Below are 22496 nucleotides of genomic sequence, written 5' to 3'. Positions count from 1 at the left end.
GTTTTGGCAGCCGAGGCCTTTGGCGGGAAAACATGGAACATCTGGCGGGAGCAGACAGGAGCTGGCGCTACACGATGGGAGAACAAGTGCCTGAAAGCTTCATTATGTCCCAGCTGTTGGGCTCGCCGTTGCCCTCGGCGCAAAAAATACAACCTGGGCAGGACGACGTTCCCGGCGTAAAAAAACGCCGCAGGTCGTTTGAAGCAAGACGTCGTTTTTTTTCCGCGAGCGTTTGAGGGAGCGTTAAAAAACGCGACTCTTTGAATGTTTGACTTTCAAACTGTCCTTTCAGGTGTTTAACCGTTGTGGCCCTGAAGAGCCCATTGGAACCTTTTGGGGTTTTACAAATTGAAGGAGAGCAAAAAACATGTTTTAAGTGACACACAAAACCAAGCAGGTCAACGCGATTGAACGTGGCGCCTGACGACCACGTCAGCCTGCTGAAATGAACATTTACCTCAAATCCTCTTCAGTGTGTAAGCAGTCACGCAGCGTTATGCACAGTGGACTTACGCTGACGACTAGTTCTAGTTCTAAAACGCAGTGAAACAGAACGTTCTACCTGGATTTTAGAAATACTTGAGCTCATGATTCCAGATTCCATCAGACATCGCAGAGGACATCGTCTGTGTCCTTGCGGGCCGCGAGTCCCTCGGCGGTTCCCCTCTAAAGTCAGTTACAGTTGATTCAGGAGTATCTGCTATTCACTGCTCAGTACCTGAGTGAACTACTGCGTGTGTATTATGTAGAGAATAGTCAATGGAGTCAAAGGTCGCAATATGAACCTTCTTTTTTTTTTTTCTACCCCATTTTCTAACTTTTCTTATTTCCTCTCCAGCCCGGTGCTGCATACTCGCTCGGCTCGGACAGCTTGTTCAAGTCGAATGCTATTAGTTCTAGGTCAGCGCCTGGGCTTCCTCTACACCCCAACAACACCTTTTCACCAGGCAGGGATTCCAACCACCATAAATCAGAGTGGTGACAGCCCATGGATGTCAGTAAATATGTTTCCCTCACTGCCTCTTTTTTTCCCACCGCTCTTTCTCACTCTCCTGCCGCAGAAACCGAGAAAAATAAAATAAAACTACAACCGAGAAGCAGAAAATTGCTCGGAGGGGGAAACATTTCCGTCTTTTCGCTCGCTCCCCCCCCGCCGACAACAAACATTCTCAAGCGACCGGCCCGCTTCTCAGCATCTTATTTCCATTTGTTTTTCATCAAACAGCAGTGTTGGCCAGGTGTTGATGAATGTTGTTGGAACAAAACATCTGCTCGGTTGAGGCGGCGCGACAGTTTTCCTCCCCTGCACGGGTGGAGGGGATGAGTGCTGGCCAGTGTACTGGCATCTGTGTGCCTGTGTGCAGGCCGAGGGCCGATGGCAGCCAGGTGGAGAAGTGGGCGCCCGTCTCCGAGTACCTGCTGCTGTCCAGAGGCAGCTGTAACGTAGCCACCCGTGGACTGATGATGCTGATGATGATGCTGCAGTCGACGCTTTCTGTTCGCCTGGCAGACGGAGCTGCGAGCGACCGATGGCGACCTCAGAGAGGAAGTCGTGGAGACGAGGAGAGGCCGAGTGAGAACAGGCGTTGACCTTTGCGGAGATGGATTTGTTTACCGACTAATGCGCCTGCTCCGGAGTGACCTTCACGCGGAGGAGGCCGGGCTGACGGCGCTCATCTGTTCATCTTTCAATAACACACTAACTCGGCAGTTAACAGTGATGAATGCACACACTACTTTTTTCTGTTGAGTCATCTCGTTTTGGCTTAACGAGATCAATAATTGTGCAGGGATTGAATCTGAATGCTCATATTATTTTTCTTAATGTAAATCAAAATCTGTTATGGCTAAAGCACTCGTAGCAATGCTACTGAATATTTCCAGTTCAAACGCATCATTTTCGCATCAAAGTGTTAATATTAAAACTAATAGAAGTACCGTCACCATCAAGTGTCAACTATCGAAAAAAGGACAAATATATCCAATAACTTAATTGACTAAATTAGAGTTGGAACGGTTTCAACCTTCACCTTCCTTCTATGGAGCCATCAGTGACCGCTGCAGCCAGCAGGTGGCAGTGTTGAGCCACAGTGACATAATGTACACACAACACGTCACAAACCCACTAATAAGACAAATTAATTTGGACCAAGAACCATGTTAAAGGCATAATGGTGTTCGGAAGGTTTTAACATGCATGAATTAAAAAAAAAAAAATATATATATATATATATATATAGCTTTATTACAACGGAGAAACTTCCTCGCATAGCAATGTGAATCCATTCATTTCAAACCTCCTAATAAGTCAAACTGCTTGATGAATGAAGTTGTTTTAATTCTGCTGCCTCCACGAGCCTCGAGATCATAACTTCAGTAATATCCCAATTTTTTGCCCAAACTTTGGGCCTCAGTTTGCTTCTCACTCTGCCCAATTATCAACACCAGATATTAATGCAATTGATAGAAAAATAAACCAACAGAAATTTAAAGCATCACATCAACTTTTTTTTTTATATGCAGAGAAAAATAACGTGTATACTTTTTATACAAGACATCTAAAAAGACCCATTCAGAGCACAAATACATAAATCACAACGAATGACGTCTACAGTGAACAGTTTAAACAAAGAGGATATAAGCACAAGCACGGTAACTTGTGTATAAAAATGGCAAATTTAATAGCGAAATATTCCCTACCGGGTAATTACATCGACCCGCGGGTTCAAGACTGCTGCGTTCAAGGACACCAGAGGTCATGTCTCAGACTGGTAGATGCTACGGTCTCTGAAACAATCCCACATTTCAGTTTAAGAAGGTTGAAAAAGCCACAATTACACAATAACAGATTCACAATCATACAACGGTAAAATCTTATGGCTTTGCGCTTCTCTCAAGTCCCTAAAATGTTAAAGATTTAGCACCACTCGGCTGTTAACATCAAAAGCCGGATTCATGTGAAAGGATTCAGAAAAATCCGCCGCCGTGTCTCTTTGTCGGTGTGTTAAGGGAGCCAGAGAGGAAATCGATCCACTTCCACCTTAGTGGGTGGCTGAGAGGAAACAGGATCAAAGCTGAGAAGAAGCTTCTTTCCACGTCGTCCAAAAACACGTCACCGCCTCGCTCTCCCACAAAAACGATAGTTGGTAGCCAAATAGACTTTAGAGCCTCGAGAGCCGCGCGTCCGTTCGTTCCGCTGGTTCCTGTACGTAACTCAGCGGGTTTTCGCGAGTCTGGAGTGCGCCGGAAAGTCAATATCACCGATGGCTGAGAACAAGACCAATGTTATGGACTGCTGAGAGAGAAAATTAAAAAAGCAAAAAGGCGTCTTCCTGCTCTCTTTACACAGTATCACTCACACACAAACATATTCCAACTACGTTTGCTGTGCTCAGTTCAGTATGTGAGATGTTTTCAAGTCGTAATTCTACACAATACAATGCTGCAAAAGTATTTTGCAAATTGGCAAAGCTTCCTGAAAATCAAATCAGGATATATTTCATATAACCTAAGAACTGTTGCAGCTGTGAATTACAACTGCCATTGAATGTACAGACACTGCATTCCTAGGATAAAAAACACTTTTTAAAAGTGCATCATCCTCCCGATGACGTTTGATGGATGTCTTTAAGTACTCTGTGTGGGTTTTATGAGTTGTAACTCCAGTATGCTTCATTTTAATTTTGACTAATTTCTTTGCTTTGTCATTTGTTGCTGTCTCAACATCTATTTGTGCCATTTGCCTCATCAGGGGAACGTCGGGCTGCACGTGACAGAATGAAAACCAAATGCTCGTACTGGACGTACAGTATGTTCCTTCACACAGTGCCAACATTCTCATTATAATATTCATTTCCGATACGTTTCACTGGGTCACATCTGTTAATATCTTCATAACCAAACAAATGCCCAAACACAGAAAACAAAGTCAAGTGAAATGCATTTAAAAGTATGTTACACATGCTTTAAAAGTTGAATATCTCAAAATATCTGTACAAAAAAAGAAAATCGTAAAAAAGAAAAGAAATTCTTAATTGAAAAAAAAAAAAAAAAAAAAAATGCTCCCATTGCTCTTATAATAATTCTGGACAAAATGTTGAGATTATACTTACATGGTGCCGCTTTAATGCACTTGTCCCCTTTCGCCACAAACAACATGTATATAAAAAGTGCCACTGACAGCTGGTGGGGAGGAAGGACCAAGTTACAGATTGATGATGGGCTGAATGAGAAGGGGGGGGGGGGGGGTACCAGGGGCTCGTCGTCTTTCTGCACTTGTCTAGCTGTGCACCTGCATGCAGTCTGTGTGTGTTCTGAAGTGGGTGGGTGAAGGGTCTCCCCCCTCCTCACCCCCCCCACGGCCCCTAAGAGACGCTGGAGCAGCGGATGCTGGGGGAGCCCATTTGTGTGAGCACCTTGTCGAGCCACTGCAGGGGGCCGTTGAGGTGCAGCTCGATCCAGCAGGGGGTGCTGGTCACCGTCTGTCGCCTGGGAGAGCGAAGAAACAGATGTTGAGCTCAGAGCGGAAGTCGGCAAAACCCCAAACTACTCCACTTTCACTTTAGGCCCCGCGTGAAGTAAGGAGCTGGTCACCGAGAGCCCAGAGATGAATGGACAGGTTTGTGGTTACACTTCTAACACAGTTTAGGACAGCGGAGGAAGGAATTAAGGTGGTTCTAATGTCAAATTAACCTTAGGTGTGAAGTTAGGTCTGTCTCTCTTCAGGTGGTGTCTTTCAAAACAGAAAATAGACAAAGAGGTTTTAAATGCTTTGTCTTTATAGTGAACTTGAATCATGTTTTCTTCTGTAACTGAAAACACTGAAGCGTAGTTTAATAATCATGTACTACCTTTGCTCTATATACACCTCTGATAAGGATCGAACGGATTCTCCACTTGCATGTTTTTCTTCAGCGGAAGCAATACAAACCGTACTTTTCCAGACATTCAACCTCTTGAGCTCCATATAATTTGGCACCTCTCTGATTCTCTTCATACCAAACCACTTAGTGCCGAGGACAGGAGAGGCCAAAGTGTTCAAAGTAACTCAACCTACGAGTGGAAGTGGAGTCAAGTGACAGCTCTCAGGCCGAAAGTGCCTGCTGCGAGGACGCAGACGACGCTGTATTACAAAATGTAGTTAGGGAAAAAAATAATAATAAATAAAATAAAAAAGTAGTGGGATTTGATTTGCCAAAGTGTGCGTCGACCCCCTCCGGCTCTGTGCTCTGCCATCGACTCCCAAACCTAAACCTCGTCTTTTAAAAAGGCGGCTAGAATGAGGCGAGGAAATAAAACAACTAACACCAATAATCGCTTCGGTCGACAGCAGCAGGCCAAACGTCCCCTGTGCGTTGTTATACGTCTAATTCATGCAGGGGCGCGCCAGAGGAACACTTTCACCTGCCGTTCCCACGGTTTGTTTCACGAGCGCCGGCAACAAAAAGATTCCTCATTCATCTTAATACCCGTCGGTTCATTCTTGTATTTTTAGTGCATTAAAGACGGAACAGGTTATGAGGAAAAGGCACAGAGAGAAGGAGGGGGGGGGGGGGGGGGGGTGGCTGGTCCAGTCGCCTGGATCCTGCCCCCACACGTCTGCACGAGAACCCTGCGGCACAAACGCCCCCCCCCTTGAGGAAAGCTGCGGTCCTCCCTTACTATCGGTGAGTCACGCCGTATGGAAAACAGGGAGGAGGCGGAAAAGGGAAAGTCTGACACGTCTGCTTTTTTTTTTTTTTTTTTTCACACGACACACGCGTGTTTGTTTTAAAAAACTACTCTGCCGTGCAAACCGGAGCTCGGCGACGTCACACCGCCGGATCCTCCGCGGAGCGAGCAGACGCCTGCGGGGTCGTGATTCACAGCTGTAGTCTGTGTTTACATAAGGGCTTGTTAAAGGGCCCCAGAGGCGTTCGGTGACGGGAGCTCACCTGTACTCGGCCCCCCAGCCCTTGACGAAGCTCATTCGGATGGTGCACATCCGGGTGAGCTGGTACACGGCCTCGAACCCCTGGTTGACGGACTGGGCCAGCAGGGCGGCAAACTCCTGGTTATTGAAGATCTTCAGGTTGCATCCTGGGGGGGGGGGGCAAGGGGGACGAGCGACAACACAACCAAACGTCAGGCCCACTGTGACTTCAGTCCGCTTCCACATGTAGACTGTGGGGAGGTTTAGTTTTGAACGCATGGAATAAAGATAATTCTGTGGGAATGAATTGATTTTCTTAACTTTTGTTATATATACGCACACAATGTCAGACAACGCTGACATGAGTGTTGATAAGATACATCTAAATGTAGATGGCCCATCATAATATTTAGCCTTAGACAAGAAACAAGTCTCCATAGAGCTGATTCATACCGCTTCATACATATGTGATCCATCCAGCGTAGACGGCACTCATCATATCAGGTGAACAAATATCAATTCACTGTCTCCATGTATGTGAACTAGATTGAGCCGTAAGTTAATCTGACTTCAGACATGAAATCGCCATGTGGAGTGTCATGACATTTAAGAAAAAGAGGTCGTATGAGGAACATTTGTGCACTAACGTGTGAACGGACCATTACAGAGCAGAAAAGCCTTGATTTGAAACAGATATTACTAGTTGGCGCCGTAATGACACAGTGCAGTAAGTCTGTACGGAATCATCCGTTTTCTCTGCGTGCTTTTCTTTTCATGAACACTATAGGAAAAAGGTGTCTCACACACACACACACACACACACACACCTGGGGGGATCTTGCAGACGGTGGCCGGGTGCCAGCCGTAGCGTTGGTTACAGTTTGGGCTCTGGACAAAGATGGCGCTGTCGCTGAGACACTCGGCGAACACTTCTCCGCCGATGTAATACAGCCGCACACCGCGGCCTTGAGGAAAACGGAAACAAACCTCAGCCACGGTACAGAAAAAGTGGTATAATGTCATTTTTTTGGGGGGGCGGGGGGAGGGGGGGGTCCTACCGATGTGTCTGCGCGTCAGCTCCACGGCGGCGTTGCGGTTGACGTTGGACAACAGGCCCAGGCAGAACCGCTCCGAGTTGGACGGGTCCGTGAAGCCGTCGACAGTCAGCGAGGGCTGCGAGGCGTGGAAGGTCTCTCCTACCCGCTGGTTCAGCTCGTAGTAGGAAATGGAGCACCAGAAGGCCGGCTCGCAGTACGTCACCGGCTGGAGGTCTGACCCACAGAGGCAGAGAGAGAGATGTTTGCTCTCATCAAAGCCGACAGGGAGGAGAGCGGAGCGAGCGCGGCACCGCGGGTCGCGGCGCGCTCGCTAATAGCCGGAAACGGGAAATTCAACGCTCGAAACGACACCCGGGGAGACAAACGGGTAACAGGAGACGGGAGTCAAGGTTAACAGGATGAGGAAGGATGCCATCAGAGGAATAATGGTCGAAAAAAAAAAAAAAGATTAGACGGGAGAGGGGAAAAAAAAGCACAATATTGGAGGGTGGGGGGGCTGTGGGGAACGTAGGCGGAGCACACAACACAAAAGCAACACAAACATTAGGCTGTGCTTGCGTCACCAAATGTCAAAACGTTTCCCAGAAGCTTTTAGCTTTCAGACAAAACCGACAGCGCTGGAGCCAAAGTGATGAAATGAAATCTCCAACTTCTACGGGTGAGTTGTGCCTTTTTTCCACCTCGACGTGGCCGCTCTCTAACAAACTCTACATTTTGAGGGCAGGAGGAAGGCCGTGTCGAATGAAGCTGCCGTGATTTTGTGATTTCATCAGAAGCTTTCCAGCCGAGCCCCCCCCCCCCCTCGCCCCCGGCAGGCGTTTTTCCATCCCGGTGGAAAAAACGTAGAATATACATTGAAGTGAGTCAGGGCTGAACGCTGTCCCGGCTTGTCAGCGCGGGGGGAGATAAATAAAGGCTTCTTTCATCACCTGGTTCCTTCTTACACAATTGGAGCTGAAACAAACAGAGAATTCCTGCTGAAAGATTTGCCTGTGAGCCAGAGACACACACACACACACACACACACACACACACACACCTAAACACAACGTACCCAAGTTGCTGTGTGTGGGTGAAACGGAGTTAGGCGACAGGTTTGGGGAGCTCGTGTCCATGCTGTGGGTCATCTGGTGATCGCTGGTCTCTCCATCCTCGCTGAGGTAGCCGGGGGGGGGCGTTTCTGCCGGCGGAGTAAACACACAGCGTCGGTCTGAGGCACTCGCATACATTTTACGGTACATTGATCAAGCGTTTTCTGACAGCTGTCTGAACAACCGCCGGTGCCATCGAAATCTAATCTTCCACGAGCGAAGGAGCGACGCATCGGCTGACCCGCGCTCGCGCACACCGGGTCACCGCGCGGGGGGGGGTTCGGCCTGGGCGTGAAGCGAGCACCTGCGTGGGAGTCACGTTAGGGAGCGCGCTGGTACATACCTGGTATGTAGTTGCTCTGGGGCTCGATGCCAGCAGGGAAGTTGGTGTTTTCTGGGATTGAATGGCTGTAGTCGTCCAGAGGAGGGAACTCACTGGGGATTTCCGTGTGTCTGGGCACCAGCACTGGTGGGAGTACTGCGGTAACGGACATGAAGGCAAAGTGTCAAACATCCTCCGCATCACCCTGCGGATGCTGCGTGGTGGGACCGTGATGCAACGCAACCCTTTCCCCCCGTACCTGGCGTCTCCACCCGCTGGTAGTGGTACGGGTTGACGCACACCTCATCCTTCTTGGTGTGGAAGGCGTACTCGCACAGCTCCACCGCCCGCAGCTCGTGGTGGGACTGCAGGTCGGGCCAGCGCCACAGGCGGCAGTAGATGACGTGGGGCAAACCTTTTCTGTGGGACACTTGCAGACGGCCGTCCAGGGACCTGCAGGGAGGAAGAGGAGGGTGTTATATTGTTGGTATCATTTTAAAAGCAGTTTTGAGCGGTTAGCGATGTGCTAATAGGCCCAGGCGTCTGAGGTGTGTCTCTCTGTTTGATTGGTGCTCACAAATTGTGGATTCAGTATAAACTAGCATTGATTATAATTTAAATTGAGTACCCGACAAAAGGTCCATGACCAAAAAACCAACTCACCTGCATGAGAATATACCTTATCTTTTAGATACTAGTATAATAAATATATTTCTGCATATGTTGCCTGGGCTTTGACACCTTCTCCTGACGAGAGTAATAAAATTATTATTTTTTTTAAACTAAAATGACCGGCAATGACACGCCAGGGTGCAGAAACATGGCTTCCACTGTGTCGCCCTCTGCGCTCATAATGCTGTCGGCAGCGTGATGACTGGTTGCCGGACTGTAATGAGCGGTAGTTTGACTCTGCAGATTGTCATAACGGTGGGAGGGGGGGGGGGGGGGGGGGGGGGGGCTAATCTCTAATCTCTGAGCACAATGACCCAAAAAACACTCTGATCATTTTATGCAAGAGACACCCATCGCACACGCCCCCCCCCTCCCCCGTCTCCGGCCCGGCCGCTCACTCTCACACACAAGTACAGCGTACGGGTTAAAGGCATAAGCTAAAGCTCTTAAGAGGAACAAATGTCAGTCCCCAAATAAAAAGAAGGCGGTGTACTGTTAAACTAATGAAAGCTCAGCAGTGCCACATCTGGGTCAGACATCGTGCCCCCGGCCGGCTGAGAATAGCGCTTCAATTTTTGATGGCAAAGGCTTTCGTTCATCGTCTGTACTTTAAAAAATAGGCCAGACAGTGTGAGTGCGTGTGTGTGCGCGCAGAGAGGGGCATTTGAATATTAGAACAGTCCCGGGATGAAAGCTGAAGAACATTTAGTCTCGTTAGAAATGTCCGTTGAAGCTGCAGTAATTCTTCCGAGAGAATAACAGCAGCATCACGCAGGAAGTGATGCAACACAACGACAATGAAACACAACGTGAATAGAACCATTAGGCCGCGTCGAGCGCTGAGAGGCGCGTCACGCAATCCAGTTAAAACACCCTGCAGGGGAAGTGCCTGTGTGAAGCGAACAGCGATCCAGTGGAAGCGAAGCGTTCAGCTGGTGTTTGTGAGGTTCTACTCGTGGTCGATGTTCCTCTTTCGTGTTTCATGTTTTCCCGTGTTTGACATGCGCCTGAGTCGTCACGGTTCAGTGGTGCGGTTTCCTCTCACCACATCGGTTGTTTCGTGGAAGTTTGTGACTCGTGTGAAATTGACCAGAAGCCAAAACGACACGAGGGAAACGCTGGAAATCCTCAACGGGAAGTGGAGCGGCGATCACGAGCCGACGCTCCGAAACAAGTTTTAAGATAAAAGAGCACAAACTGTCACAAGCAACGTTGGAATGAGACACCCCCCCCCCCCCCCCCCAAAAGAGTGCATCATAATCCTCAAGCAGGTTGTAAACAAAGATGAGTTAGTCTGATGTGTGTCTGTGTGTGTGTGTGTGTGTGTGTGTGTGTGTGTGTGTCCCTGCGGCTGAGTGGCTGTTTGTTGAGGGCTCGACCGCGTGGGCGGAGACGGACGCGCACACACTGCAGAGCATTACGGGGCCATTTGGTGTCCTGCAGTACTTCCAGTCAGTGTTTTTAAGGAAAAGGGCTTACGGGCAAAGGAAGAGCGTGACTCACTAAACCGATTCAATGGCCGAGCGACACACGCACAACACCGCACAACAGACTCACTGGTCCAGACACGACGCACGGCCGCAAACTCGGACGACACGAATGCTTCTATTTAGCATTTCAGTGGGTCTCAGCGGGGTTTATAGGTGGACAAAAGCAACAGTTAGCAATGCTGGTAGATTTAATCCAAGAAGAACAAAAACAAAAAGGTTTAGCTTTTAAATATTGGTTCATTTTGAGTGCATTTTCTTCCTCATAAAACAATTTCCAATATTTGGAATTGTGAATAAGGGCTGCAACTAAAGAATGTTTCCACTGGCGATGAATCTGCTGTTAATTTCCTCAATGATTCATTTGGTTCATGAATTAATGATTCATCACAATTTCAAAGAGCTCAGATCTTCAAAAGACAAACAAAATCCAATTTATGATCACGAAAGACGAGTGAAGGCCCCAAAAACAGTCAAATGTGAGACGCTGGAACCACCAGATGAAAGGATTCAAAAACAACGTCATCGATTATCGAAAATAGACGCCTTTGACTGCATGTTGATTCGCTGATCAAAAGCCCTGTTTGAATGAAACAACTAGACGCACACACGCACCCCCCTGAGTCTGCATGACTCAGTTCATCCGGGTGGGTCATGACTGCTGCATGTTGAATGAGAAACTGATGGAAAAAGAAAAAAACCTGTGAAATCACACTCCTGCCTCCCCATCAAGCCTCGGCCTGAGACGAGCTGCCCCAGATCCCTAAAGCGCACTTTAAAATGAGCTCAGAGAGAGGGGGGGGTGTGGGGGGTAGAGTGGAGGGGGGTTGGGGGGCTGTAACACCAAATTCCCTGCTGGGTGGACCTCAATCCTGCTTGTGTTTACCACCCAGGCCAAATATCGGATGGATGTAGTTTTTGCAACATCGACCGTTTGTAAAATAGTGTAAATTTGCCGTCCACTTCTCTGTCCTGCAGTGGAGGCAACGTGGCTCAAACGTTTGAGCGCTCGATTGACTTTCTGCTCGACAACGAGCGTCGATGTGCGTCTGACCACAGGGAAGCTGATCGCGAAAAAAGAAAAAAAAAGGGACCAAATGGTATAGATTTGTTTTGCCACACTGGGAAATTATGTCAACATCAGTGTGTTTTATGACCCGCAACTGAGCCTGAACGTGACCTTTATGCCCAACCAGCTCTGTTTGTGTCAATGGGAGGGAGGGCAAGATAAATTCAAGGGACTCATACATTTAATAATCATCTGTTTAACGTTTGGTTTGGAAAGGAGGGAGTGTAGGCTGTGGAGTGGCAAACACACACATGTAATATGTGTATGTGTGTGTGTGTGTGTGTGTGTGCGCGTTTGGCTGACTCATAAACCGACTCAGACAGAGCAGATTGAGCTTCACTGAGCTCGTGAGGGAGGGAGGGAGGGTCAAAACAAACACTCGGGGGCAAACCCCGTTACGCTCGGAGACGCAAACATACACACTGTGTGTGTTCAGCCCGGGCACACACACACACACACACACACACACACACACACACACACACACACACACACACACACACACACACGCTCTCTCTCAACCCTTTTGAAATTGACTTTTTACAGCTCTTCTGAGCTGTAACCCAGTGGAGGTCTGAGCTCAGTGACTCTGATGTCCTCCACGTCTTTGTGTCCACGTCCATCTCTGTTGTCTTCCAGAGGAGGGGGCGGTGGGGGGGAGGGGGGGGGGCCCTCAGGCTGCTAACCTCGCCATGCTTGATCCAAATAATACAAAACATTTGGGTTGTTTTTAATGGCTGCAAGTTCATGTCAGGACCTCCAGTCACAGAGGAAGAGGAGGGGGGGGGGGGGGGGGGGGCACAAAGTGGATGACGGATAAAGAAAGGAGGGTGCTGCTGGACACAATGGGGCTGGCAGACTGTCTCAACAGCTCAGGGCAGCTCAGTGTCTGTGACTGGGCCCTAAACCCCCACCCCTCCCCCCACGCCCCCTTTTCTCTTCCTCCTCCTCCGTCTGTCCCACCGAGGGTGGGGGCGCGAGACTGAAATGGCCTTTGTGCCTTTTCACGACCCGTCCGCAAATGTCCAGGCAATAACGTCACATGATCAGAGGAATATTAAGAAACAAACCGAAGGCCTGACTGGGACAGAGGACGCTTTTTGGGGGGGGGGGGGGGGGGGGGGCGAGTTGCTTCAGGTACGGTGAGATAATTCGAGGGAAGGCCGATTGAGTGTAACGTCCGATAGTCCTTGTTGTGATGGATAGAAGGTCAAGATCCTCACACACGTTTCATCATCGCAACGCAGGAGCCGTCGAATCGATCAGCAAACAAAAAACGCTCACACACACAGCTTGGCCTGTGAGAACATTCCAGCAGGAACGAAACACACACACACACACACACTGGAAAAGTCATCAGGCTTTCTTCATAGAGAGGAAGCAGGGGGGGGGCGGGTTAACCCACAGGTGACATCATTGGGTGCGCTGGGACCAGCGAGGGACGGGAAATAAGACACCAGCAGACAAGACGACAAAATAACGCCGTCTGGACTCAGGAAACCTGGGAGCCGTTATTTTTACTGCCGACGCTCAACGAGCTGAGCAGCCCGTCACTCTCGCTGCTTCAACGTGATGAATGTCTGAAAATATTCCACACGCGAGTCATCAATAAATCTTTTTTTTTTTTTTTTCCCAAAAAAGTCCGGTTTAAGTATTTTTCCAGAAGTCTCCTCGTCCAGTGAAGCGAACGCTTTATCGTTCTTCAAAACTCCACCGGAGACGACGCCCGACCAAGTGACGCGAAGACCAGCTGATATCAGGGGGTTGATTCCCGATCGATTATTCTCCGAGCGGATTGTCAGAAATCGGAAAATAGGGTGAAGAAAAATAAAAATAGCCATTTATGTTTACGTTTTCCCATAAAAATAGCAAATTTCTTTAAATGTTCTCTTAATTATTAGACAGAAATGGAATAAATACATGACATTGGGCTTTAGAAAATACAACTATCGTGATGTGAAAAAAGACATTTTACATATTCACCCCAAATTTTGTTAATTGCATCAATCGGATAGATTTTGAGAGAAAAACCGCCTTGTACCCGTGTGAAATGATGGTGCAGTGAATTCAGTAACAAACACAGTGTCGCTGTGATACCGGCTAAGAAACCGTCACAACCACAAACCTGGCGAGCTCTCGTGTTTGGACGCGGGTCAGCGGGTTTGGGACGGTCCTTCCCGCGCTGATGGCGTTTGAGTTAAATAAAGAAACAATGTGACACCTCGCGTCACCAGACACCCGAGGAGTCTTCATAACAGACGCCGAACGCATTCACATCTTACGAATTTGAGTTCCCACTTCAAATATTTGAATCATAAAGCACATTGAAAGGTTTAAATAGTAAAGACGAGGTCACGATCTCGATTCGGCTGCGTCTTGTGTTGCTGCATCGGGTCTGTGAAGGTAAAGCGTCTGTTTCAGGTCCTTGTGTTGAAGTGCTGCTCCTCAAATAAAGAGCAGAGTCAAGAGGGAACGTTGCAGATCGTTCTGTATTGTGAGAGTGAACCCCTTTGCTTCCTATCATCTCTCCCTCCTAACCCCTCTGCTTCCTAACCCCTCTCCCTCCTATCCCCTCTGCTTCCTATCCCCTCTGCTTCCTATCCCCTCTGCTTCCTATCCCCTCTGCTTCCTATCCCCTCTCCCTCCTATCCCCTCTCCCTCCTATCCCCTCTGCTTCCTATCCCCTCTGCTTCCTATCCCCTCTGCTTCCTATCCCCTCTCCCTCCTATCCCCTCTCCCTCCTATCCCCTCTCCCTCCTATCCCCTCTCCCTCCTATCCCCTCTCCCTCCTATCCCCTCTGCTTCCTAACCCCTCTCCCTCCTATCCCCTCTGCTTCCTATCCCCTCTGCTTCCTAACCCCTCTCCCTCCTATCCCCTCTCCCTCCTATCCCCTCTGCTTCCTATCCCCTCTGCTTCCTATCCCCTCTGCTTCCTATCCCCTCTCCCTCCTATCCCCTCTCCCTCCTATCCCCTCTGCTTCCTATCCCCTCTGCTTCCTATCCCCTCTCCCTCCTATCCCCTCTCCCTCCTATCCCCTCTGCTTCCTATCCCCTCTCCCTCCTATCCCCTCTCCCTCCTATCCCCTCTCCCTCCTATCCCCTCTCCCTCCTATCCCCTCTGCTTCCTAACCCCTCTCCCTCCTATCCCCTCTGCTTCCTATCCCCTCTGCTTCCTAACCCCTCTCCCTCCTATCCCCTCTCCATCCCATCCCCTCTCCATCCCATCCCCTCTCCCTCCTATCCCCTCTGCTTCCTATCCCCTCTGCTTCCTATCCCCTCTCCCTCCTATCCCCTCTGCTTCCTATCCCCTCTCCCTCCTATCCCCTCTCCCTCCTATCCCCTCTCCCTCCTATCCCCTCTGCTTCCTAACCCCTCTCCCTCCTATCCCCTCTGCTTCCTATCCCCTCTGCTTCCTAACCCCTCTCCCTCCTATCCCCTCTGCTTCCTATCATCTCTCCCTCCTAACCCCTCTGCTTCCTATCCCCTCTCCCTCCTATCCCCTCTGCTTCCTATCATCTCTCCCTCCTATCTCCTCTCCCTCCTATCCCCTCTCCCTCCTATCCCCTCTGCTTCCTATCATCTCTCCCTCCTAACCCCTCTGCTTCCTATCCCCTCTCCCTCCTATCCCCTCTGCTTCCTATCATCTCTCCCTCCTAACTCCTCTCCCTCCTATCCCCTCTCCCTCCTATCCCCTCTCCCTCCTATCCCCTCTGCTTCCTATCATCTCTCCCTCCTAACCCCTCTGCTTCCTAACCCCTCTCCCTCCTATCCCCTCTCCTTCCTAACCCCTCTCCCTCCTAACCCCTCTCCCTCCTAACCCCTCTCCCTCCTATCCCCTCTCCCTCCTATCCCCTCTGCTTCCTATCATCTCTCCCTCCTAACCCCTCTGCTTCCTATCATCTCTCCCTCCTAACCCCTCTGCTTCCTAACCCCTCTCCCTCCTATCCCCTCTGCTTCCTATCTCCTCTCCCTCCTAACCCCTCTCCCTCCTATCCCCTCTGCTTCCTATCATCTCTCCCTCCTAACCCCTCTGCTTCCTAACCCCTCTCCCTCCTAACCCCTCTCCATCCCATCCCCTCTCCATCCCATCCCCTCTCCCTCCTATCCCCTCTCCCTCCTAACCCCTCTCCATCCCATCCCCTCTCCATCCCATCCCCTCTCCCTCCTATCCCCTCTCCCTCCTAACCCCTCTCCCTCCTAACCCCTCTCCATCCCATCCCCTCTCCATCCCATCCCCTCTCCCTCCTATCCCCTCTCCCTCCTAACCCCTCTCCCTCCTAACCCCTCTCCATCCCATCCCCTCTCCCTCCTATCCCCTCTGCTTCCTATCCCCTCTGCTTCCTATCCCCTCTCCCTCCTATCCCCTCTCCCTCCTATCCCCTCTGCTTCCTATCCCCTCTGCTTCCTATCCCCTCTCCCTCCTATCCCCTCTCCCTCCTATCCCCTCTGCTTCCTATCCCCTCTCCCTCCTATCCCCTCTCCCTCCTATCCCCTCTCCCTCCTATCCCCTCTGCTTCCTATCCCCTCTGCTTCCTATCCCCTCTGCTTCCTAACCCCTCTCCCTCCTATCCCCTCTCCCTCCTATCCCCTCTGCTTCCTATCATCTCTCCCTCCTAACCCCTCTGCTTCCTATCCCCTCTCCCTCCTATCCCCTCTGCTTCCTATCATCTCTCCCTCCTAACCCCTCTCCCTCCTATCCCCTCTCCCTCCTATCCCCTCTCCCTCCTATCCCCTCTCCCTCCTATCCCCTCTGCTTCCTATCATCTCTCCCTCCTAACCCCTCTGCTTCCTAACCCCTCTGCTTCCTAACCCCTCTCCCTCCTAACCCCTCTCCCTCCTATCCCCTCTCCCTCCTAACCCCTCTCCCTCCTATCCCCTCTCCCTCCTATCCCCTCTGCTTCCTATCATCTCTCCCTCCTAACCCCTCTGCTTCCTATCCCCTCTGCTTCCTATCATCTCTCCCTCCTAACCCCTCTGCTTCCTAACCCCTCTCCCTCCTAACCCCTCTGCTTCCTAACCCCTCTCCCTCCTATCCCCTCTCCCTCCTATCCCCTCTCCTTCCTATCATCTCTCCCTCCTAACCCCTCTGCTTCCTATCATCTCTCCCTCCTAACCCCTCTGCTTCCTGACCCCTCTCCCTCCTATCCCCTCTGCTTCCTATCTCCTCTCCCTCCTAACCCCTCTCCCTCCTATCCCCTCTGCTTCCTATCATCTCTCCCTCCTAACCCCTCTGCTTCCTAACCCCTCTCCCTCCTAACCCCTCTCCCTCCTAACCCCTCTCCATCCCATCCCCTCTCCATCCCATCCCCTCTCCCTCCTATCCCCTCTCCCTCCTATCCCCTCTCCCTCCTAACCCCTCTACCATCCCCTCTCCCTCCTAACCCCTCTCCCTCCTAACCCCTCTACCATCCCCTCTCCCTCCTAACCCCTCTACCATCCCCTCTCCATCCTAACCCCGCTCCCTCCTAACCCCTCTGCTTCCTATCCCCTCTCCTTCCTAACCTCCTTCATGTCAAGTGTTTCCCCCTCACAGATCCAGCTGTAGTGCAGCAGCAGCAGGGGTGGCCAGAGGAGCACAAAGACAGGCTTGTTGTCTGGGGAACGTGTGTGCGTGTGCGTGTGTGTGTTCCTACGCCGTGCACATGCACTCCCCCGCAGATAGTGAGAAGGCCAAGTTGAGGCAGCGCTGTCTCTCTAACCCCCTCCACCCCAGCAGCAGCAGCCTACGCCCTCCTCAAGGGCCGGGAGGCAGCGCGAGCATTCCTCTGAGCTGACTAACACCCCCCCTCCACCCCCGTGCACACGCACACACACACAATCAGTAAATTATGAGTTTTAACTACATTACAGTTAAATTAAAACCAAATAAATATCCACAAAAAACAGTTTCATATCTTTCCCTTCTTTTCTTACAATACATACATGTTGAATCTTTTAAACATTCTAAATAATAGATACACAATACAATAATAGATACACACCTGTCACAGTAACACAATATTAAGATACTATCCTTTAATAAAACAGTAGACTAAAGTATGAGCGTGCAGGTGAAGCCAGTGAGCTTTGGCTGATCCGTTACTGTTTGCCTTTGAAACAAAGTAAACACATTATACAGGTACTGTAGTACACACGCACACACGCACACACACCTATGCACACACAAACGCACGCTTAGTTCAACAGTATCCACTTTCTGTCAAGCATATTAAACAATGACAGGAATCCTGAAGCAGACTACTGAAGGCAGCGTTATACCATCGTCAGAGCAGCCAACCACAGACACACACACACACACACACACAGACAGACAAATACACACACAGACAGACAGACAAATACGCACACAGACGCAGACAAACTCTGTGTGACCTGTCTTCTATCAAACAATGCGGTCTCAAATGACTCAGGTGTGATACTTATCATGGAAGAGACCGAGTCACAGAGAGATTGTGTGTCTGTGTGTGTGCGTCTGTGTGTTAAGTAAGCGGACATCTATTCCGCTATTAAGCACCATGTTGTTAAGATGTTTTTAAAGAATATAGAGCAGCAACACTAATCGATTGGTCTATGGGGCATGAACTAAATAGAAACATTTGATGCTCAATCCCATCAAATCTTTTGTTTTTTATATGCGTGTTCGCTGTTGTTTGAGGGAATTGAAATGACTGAAATGAACTAAATGTAAAGGATCAGAATGCTGACGATGTTCGCTGTGGGATCATGTTGGAGGAGAGAGGGACCAGCATGTCAGCCTCTAATGTCAATTTGAAAAAAATATCCCAAATTACAGATCTCGGATCTGGGCAAGTGAAATATCTGAGAGTGTGACATCATCACTCATTCTCTTATCAAACAAAGCTGAATAATAATTCATATAGTAATAATGCAAAAAAACAAATTGGTATGCGCGTTGCTGTATGTACAGCATACAAGTGCACACCGTATCTTCTCGACAGTGTGTGTGTGTGTGTGTTTATTATCCCTGATCCAGTCACACACACACTCTTCTTTTGATGCAGGGCGGCTGCCTGCATGGAACACACACCTGTTCTCTCTGAGCTTTTAGTGCGTCGTTCTCCCTCCTGCAGCGCGGCCACAGGAGCCGATGAGCTCCAGAATCCGCTTTGCTGCGTCTCGTCAAATATTCTGTCTCCTTCTCCTGCCCCCTCCACCTCCTCCTCCTCCTCCTCCTAGGATATCTCATCTGTCACTTTCACCGGTTATATTCAGTCTTGCTGTCTATGGTGTACGCGTCACCCTCCCTTGTTAAAATCAAACCCCAAACGTGATGACAGCACTGGGAACCTTAACCTCCCTCTGCACCTTCCTGTAGGACATCACGTCCACAAGATAACTATCCGTTTTTGGGGTTAAATCGAGACACTTTTTTACGGGCTGACTGAGAATCAATAAAAACAATCCTGTAAACTTTGACTAAATCGTCTGCAACTCCATGAATCTAAAGCAGGGACACAGATGTGAACACAGCTGTTGACTCTCTTCCTGTGAATGGCCACGTTTGTATGTTGGTAATCTCTCTTTCCCCTGTCTTTTTTGTTTTATCCCATCTTTTATTTCTGTACTTGGGAGGGATGGATGGATGGATTCATTCCTTCCTTCCTTCCTTCCCTCCTGCCCGGACACGCTGCAGTGTGAATCAGACGGAGGTCTCGCTGGCAGGAAGGATGTGTGTGGACAAGACCGAAGCGCTCCCCAGCCGTAAGCCAGACTGAGTTAAGGTAGGTAAGCCAGAGGGAGGAATCCAACCCCCCAGGCTCCGCCAAAACACACAACGCACACCTTGAATCATGTGTAATGCACCACCAGGGTTCCCCCACTGAACCTCTTTAAAAGGTATTCCCTCTAAATCCCTTCATAAACTTGCATAAACATAAACAACTGCGGCCTGGGTTGAATTGATCACTTCCTTTACGGGTTCTTCGCCATCTTTAGAGGTCAGGGAACACTGAGGACCACGGCTTGAAGCAAGTAAAGAATGAGTCGATGGGTCGATAACAGGAACCAAACAGCAGCCTTTTTTTGGTCCAACAACACGAGCAGTCGGACCTGCACTCTGTGCTCAGAACTTTTTGTTGTTTGTGTTTACAGCTCATGGGGAGAAACGATGTAAGAAGAGGTCAGAACCGCAACGCCACAATTGCTTGTCGTTGAGTGACTAAGGCTTGAACTTGGACACCAGCCCCCAGCATTCACTTTGCTTACTGGTCCTGAAAAAAAACCCAGCTCCTTGTGGAAACCACAGTGAGCTAAAAAGGCGAGTCGAGCCCAAATGACACACTCTCAGAGCATTTTGTTTGCAAACTACAGCTTGGGATTCAAATCATAGCAACTCAAAAACATCTCATTTTTACAACTGGACAAGGAAAGTTTGTCAGATACGACTAACATTAAAAGAGCTGCTTCGTACAAAACAGCTGGAAGATTTCTAAGCGGATTTCTAAACCAGCTTATGGAATTTGGCCCTCAAAGATATGAGACCTCAAATCACCCGCGATGAGTAAACCACCTGTTTTTCAACAAGCCTAACCTTAAATTCCCCCCAAAACGGACACTCGATCCGCTAATCCGCCACCTGACGCCCGGCTCCATCGCGGCGAACCGTCACGGAGACGGGAGGCGCTGAGCCTCACCGGGGGGAGTCACGCGTGTCAGAGCGATAGGAGCGGCCCTCCTCATGGACGGGCCTGGACACGCAGGCGGCCGCTGACATCCAGCCAGAATGATGGGGGGGGGGGGATTAATAGAAACAGCAGCTCTCCAGGGACGGTGTCAGGCCGCACCAATCTGTGGGGGTCATCTTAATGCACTCCCCTCCTCCGAATTAGTGGTGGGAAATATAAAACCTGGATCATGACAAACATCGTTCAACGTTCCGGGTAGGCTTAACTCCGAAAGTTGGCCCCGGGCCTCCGCGCGCTACGATATGCACACTTGCGGCGGTGAAGAATGTGGGAGAGCCCCGTGCGGAGCTCGGTTTTCATCTGACACCCCGTGCGCTATTAAATCTAAATCACCCGCAGATGCAAGGGAGATTTTGTGGACACGAGCAAAGGTTTGAGGTCTTCATTTGTCACACACACACACACAAAATCCTACTTTTATAAAAGGTTGTAATGCTGTTTTTGATGGAGGCCTCAGATTAAATGGCCATAATTCAGGGCTGCACCTAAACTTGATGTTTTCATTGCGGATTTATCCGCCAATCACCCAGTCGACGCATTCATATGCATTCAAATGTCCAAAACCACAACATATTCATCTGCATGACAAAAGCAAAAGATTAAAACCTCTCATTTGAGCAGCGTGCAGCATTAATAAATGCATCTAAAACCATCCGCTAACTTTCTGTAGAGTTATCGACTAACCACTGCAAGTGTGTCTCATGGTGTGCTGGATAAAGTGCATGTAACACATGCAGGAATCAGCAGCAACGTGGTGTTGAAAGGCAGATTTGATTCATATTCTGTCCCGGTGCACGAACGGCTGCACCGACAGAGCCGCCCACGCGCACCCGCACCGCGCGAAAGTGTCCCAGATTAAAGCCAAGTTATATAACTTTGGGACTCCGTCCCTCTGCGCAAACAGCGCGACGCCAGCTCAAAACAACAACACGTTGCATCGCGACAACCTGCACGACATCTCTCTCGATTGAGCCGCGACTGACGCGCGCGCGGTGCCGCGTGACCGACGTCAGCGCGAAAAAAGTAACGCGACGCGGCGGGTTTTTTCTCCCTTTTTTTTTTTTAAATGATTTGAAAATGTCACCCTCCACGTGCGCGTCTAAAGGCGAGTCGGGGGGAGGGGGAGTGGGGGGCGAAGGTGACCCTCACCTGGGGATGGTGATGCACTTGGTGTTGGCGTTCTGGGTGGTGATGGCTTTCTCCAGCTCGTCCAGCTGTCCCGTCTTCTTCAGCTTCTTCACCAGACTCTTCACCGCCTTCTCGCACCACTTCTCCTCCTGGCCGTTCTGCTCGCCCTTCTTCCAGCCCAGGAGGCGTTTGACGATGGGGGGAGTGAAGGGCAGAATTGACATCTTGAGCCTTCGGCGTCGAGTCCTTCCAGGGTCGAGAGAGAAGTCCGCGCGGTTGTTGTTGCTGCTGCTGCTGCTTTTTTAAGCACGGGAACAACTTCCCTTCGAAAAATAAAAACGGTCCGGTTCGGCGGAGGTTCAACGCGTTGCTTCGCTAACGGCGGCGTGTTGTTGTTTTTCGGACGCGGCGCCGATGCGTCCCGGAGTTAAACCCTCCAGTTTAAGCGCACTCCGTCTGGATCGAGCTCGGCGGTGAACCGTGTGCACCGGCGCGCCGTCGCTGTGCGGATTCGGTGCTCCTCCGCCGGGAAAGCTAGTCCCGTCCGCGCCGCTTCGAACGCAGATATATTTCAAATACAAACAAAATCCGTGACGCCCGGACCGCTTCTTTCAACTCGAACAAGACTCAAAACAGCAAAGCGGAAGCACTTTTATTAGAGCGGCGTTCCCGCTCTAAAAAAAATCCGATCGGCGAAGTTTTCGTTGAGTTGAGATCCATCCGCGGTGCTGCGTCCCCCCGCGACTAAAGTCTGCAAGAAGTCTGCATCAAATGCAAATGCAGGAGCTGCTGCTGAGAGTCATCGTTCAGGCCCCAGAGCTGCACAGCAGACCTGCAAGAGGCCACCTCGAGCAGCTGGACAAATGTGGTTGCGCTGATATTGCACAATCTCAGTTTCCACTGCTGATTATTAGCATTAGCATTTGGAAGCGCCTCAATAAGCTTTCACAAACACACGCACAAATCACTTGATTTAGTTATATAGCTGCAAAAAATTACAAGTGACAGCAATTTGGATGATGTCCTCGTTCATCTGTTGTTGATCTTTATTGT

At 49.8% G+C, this 22496-nt stretch overlaps 1 protein-coding gene across 1 annotated transcript; it reads right to left on the bottom strand.

The window, feature by feature from the left end:
- Positions 1–2486: 2486 nt before the first annotated feature.
- LOC120812609 (mothers against decapentaplegic homolog 3) lies at positions 2487–22314 on the bottom strand. Its single transcript, XM_040168742.2, has 8 exons — positions 21465–22314; positions 8642–8835; positions 8404–8538; positions 8024–8149; positions 6970–7182; positions 6739–6876; positions 5934–6078; positions 2487–4488 (listed from the first exon to the last, which is right to left on the bottom strand). The coding sequence occupies exons 1-8, from the start codon at positions 21665–21667 to the stop codon at positions 4365–4367; spliced, it is 1278 nt and encodes a 425-aa protein (XP_040024676.1). The 5' UTR covers positions 21668–22314; the 3' UTR covers positions 2487–4364.
- Positions 22315–22496: the final 182 nt, after the last annotated feature.

The sequence above is a fragment of the Gasterosteus aculeatus genome, chromosome 12 (genome assembly GCF_964276395.1).
Source record: "Gasterosteus aculeatus chromosome 12, fGasAcu3.hap1.1, whole genome shotgun sequence".
NCBI classification, from domain to species: Eukaryota; Metazoa; Chordata; class Actinopteri; order Perciformes; family Gasterosteidae; genus Gasterosteus; species Gasterosteus aculeatus.
This window is presented reverse-complemented; position numbering and strand designations above follow the sequence as displayed.

What these genes read in the sequence shown, in the direction of transcription:
- LOC120812609 (XM_040168742.2), bottom strand. Translation starts at nt 21,667, where the DNA reads ATGTCAATTCTGCCCTTCACTCCCCCCATCGTCAAACGCCTCCTGGGC. An exon ending in CCAGCGGGTGGAGACGCCAG is followed by an intron (nt 8,539 to 8,641) that starts GTACGGGGGGAA and finishes CCGTTACCGCAG; the next exon opens with TACTCCCACCAGTGCTGGTG. An exon ending in ACCCACACACAGCAACTTGG is followed by an intron (nt 7,183 to 8,023) that starts GTACGTTGTGTT and finishes TCTGTGGGTCAG; the next exon opens with ACCTCCAGCCGGTGACGTAC.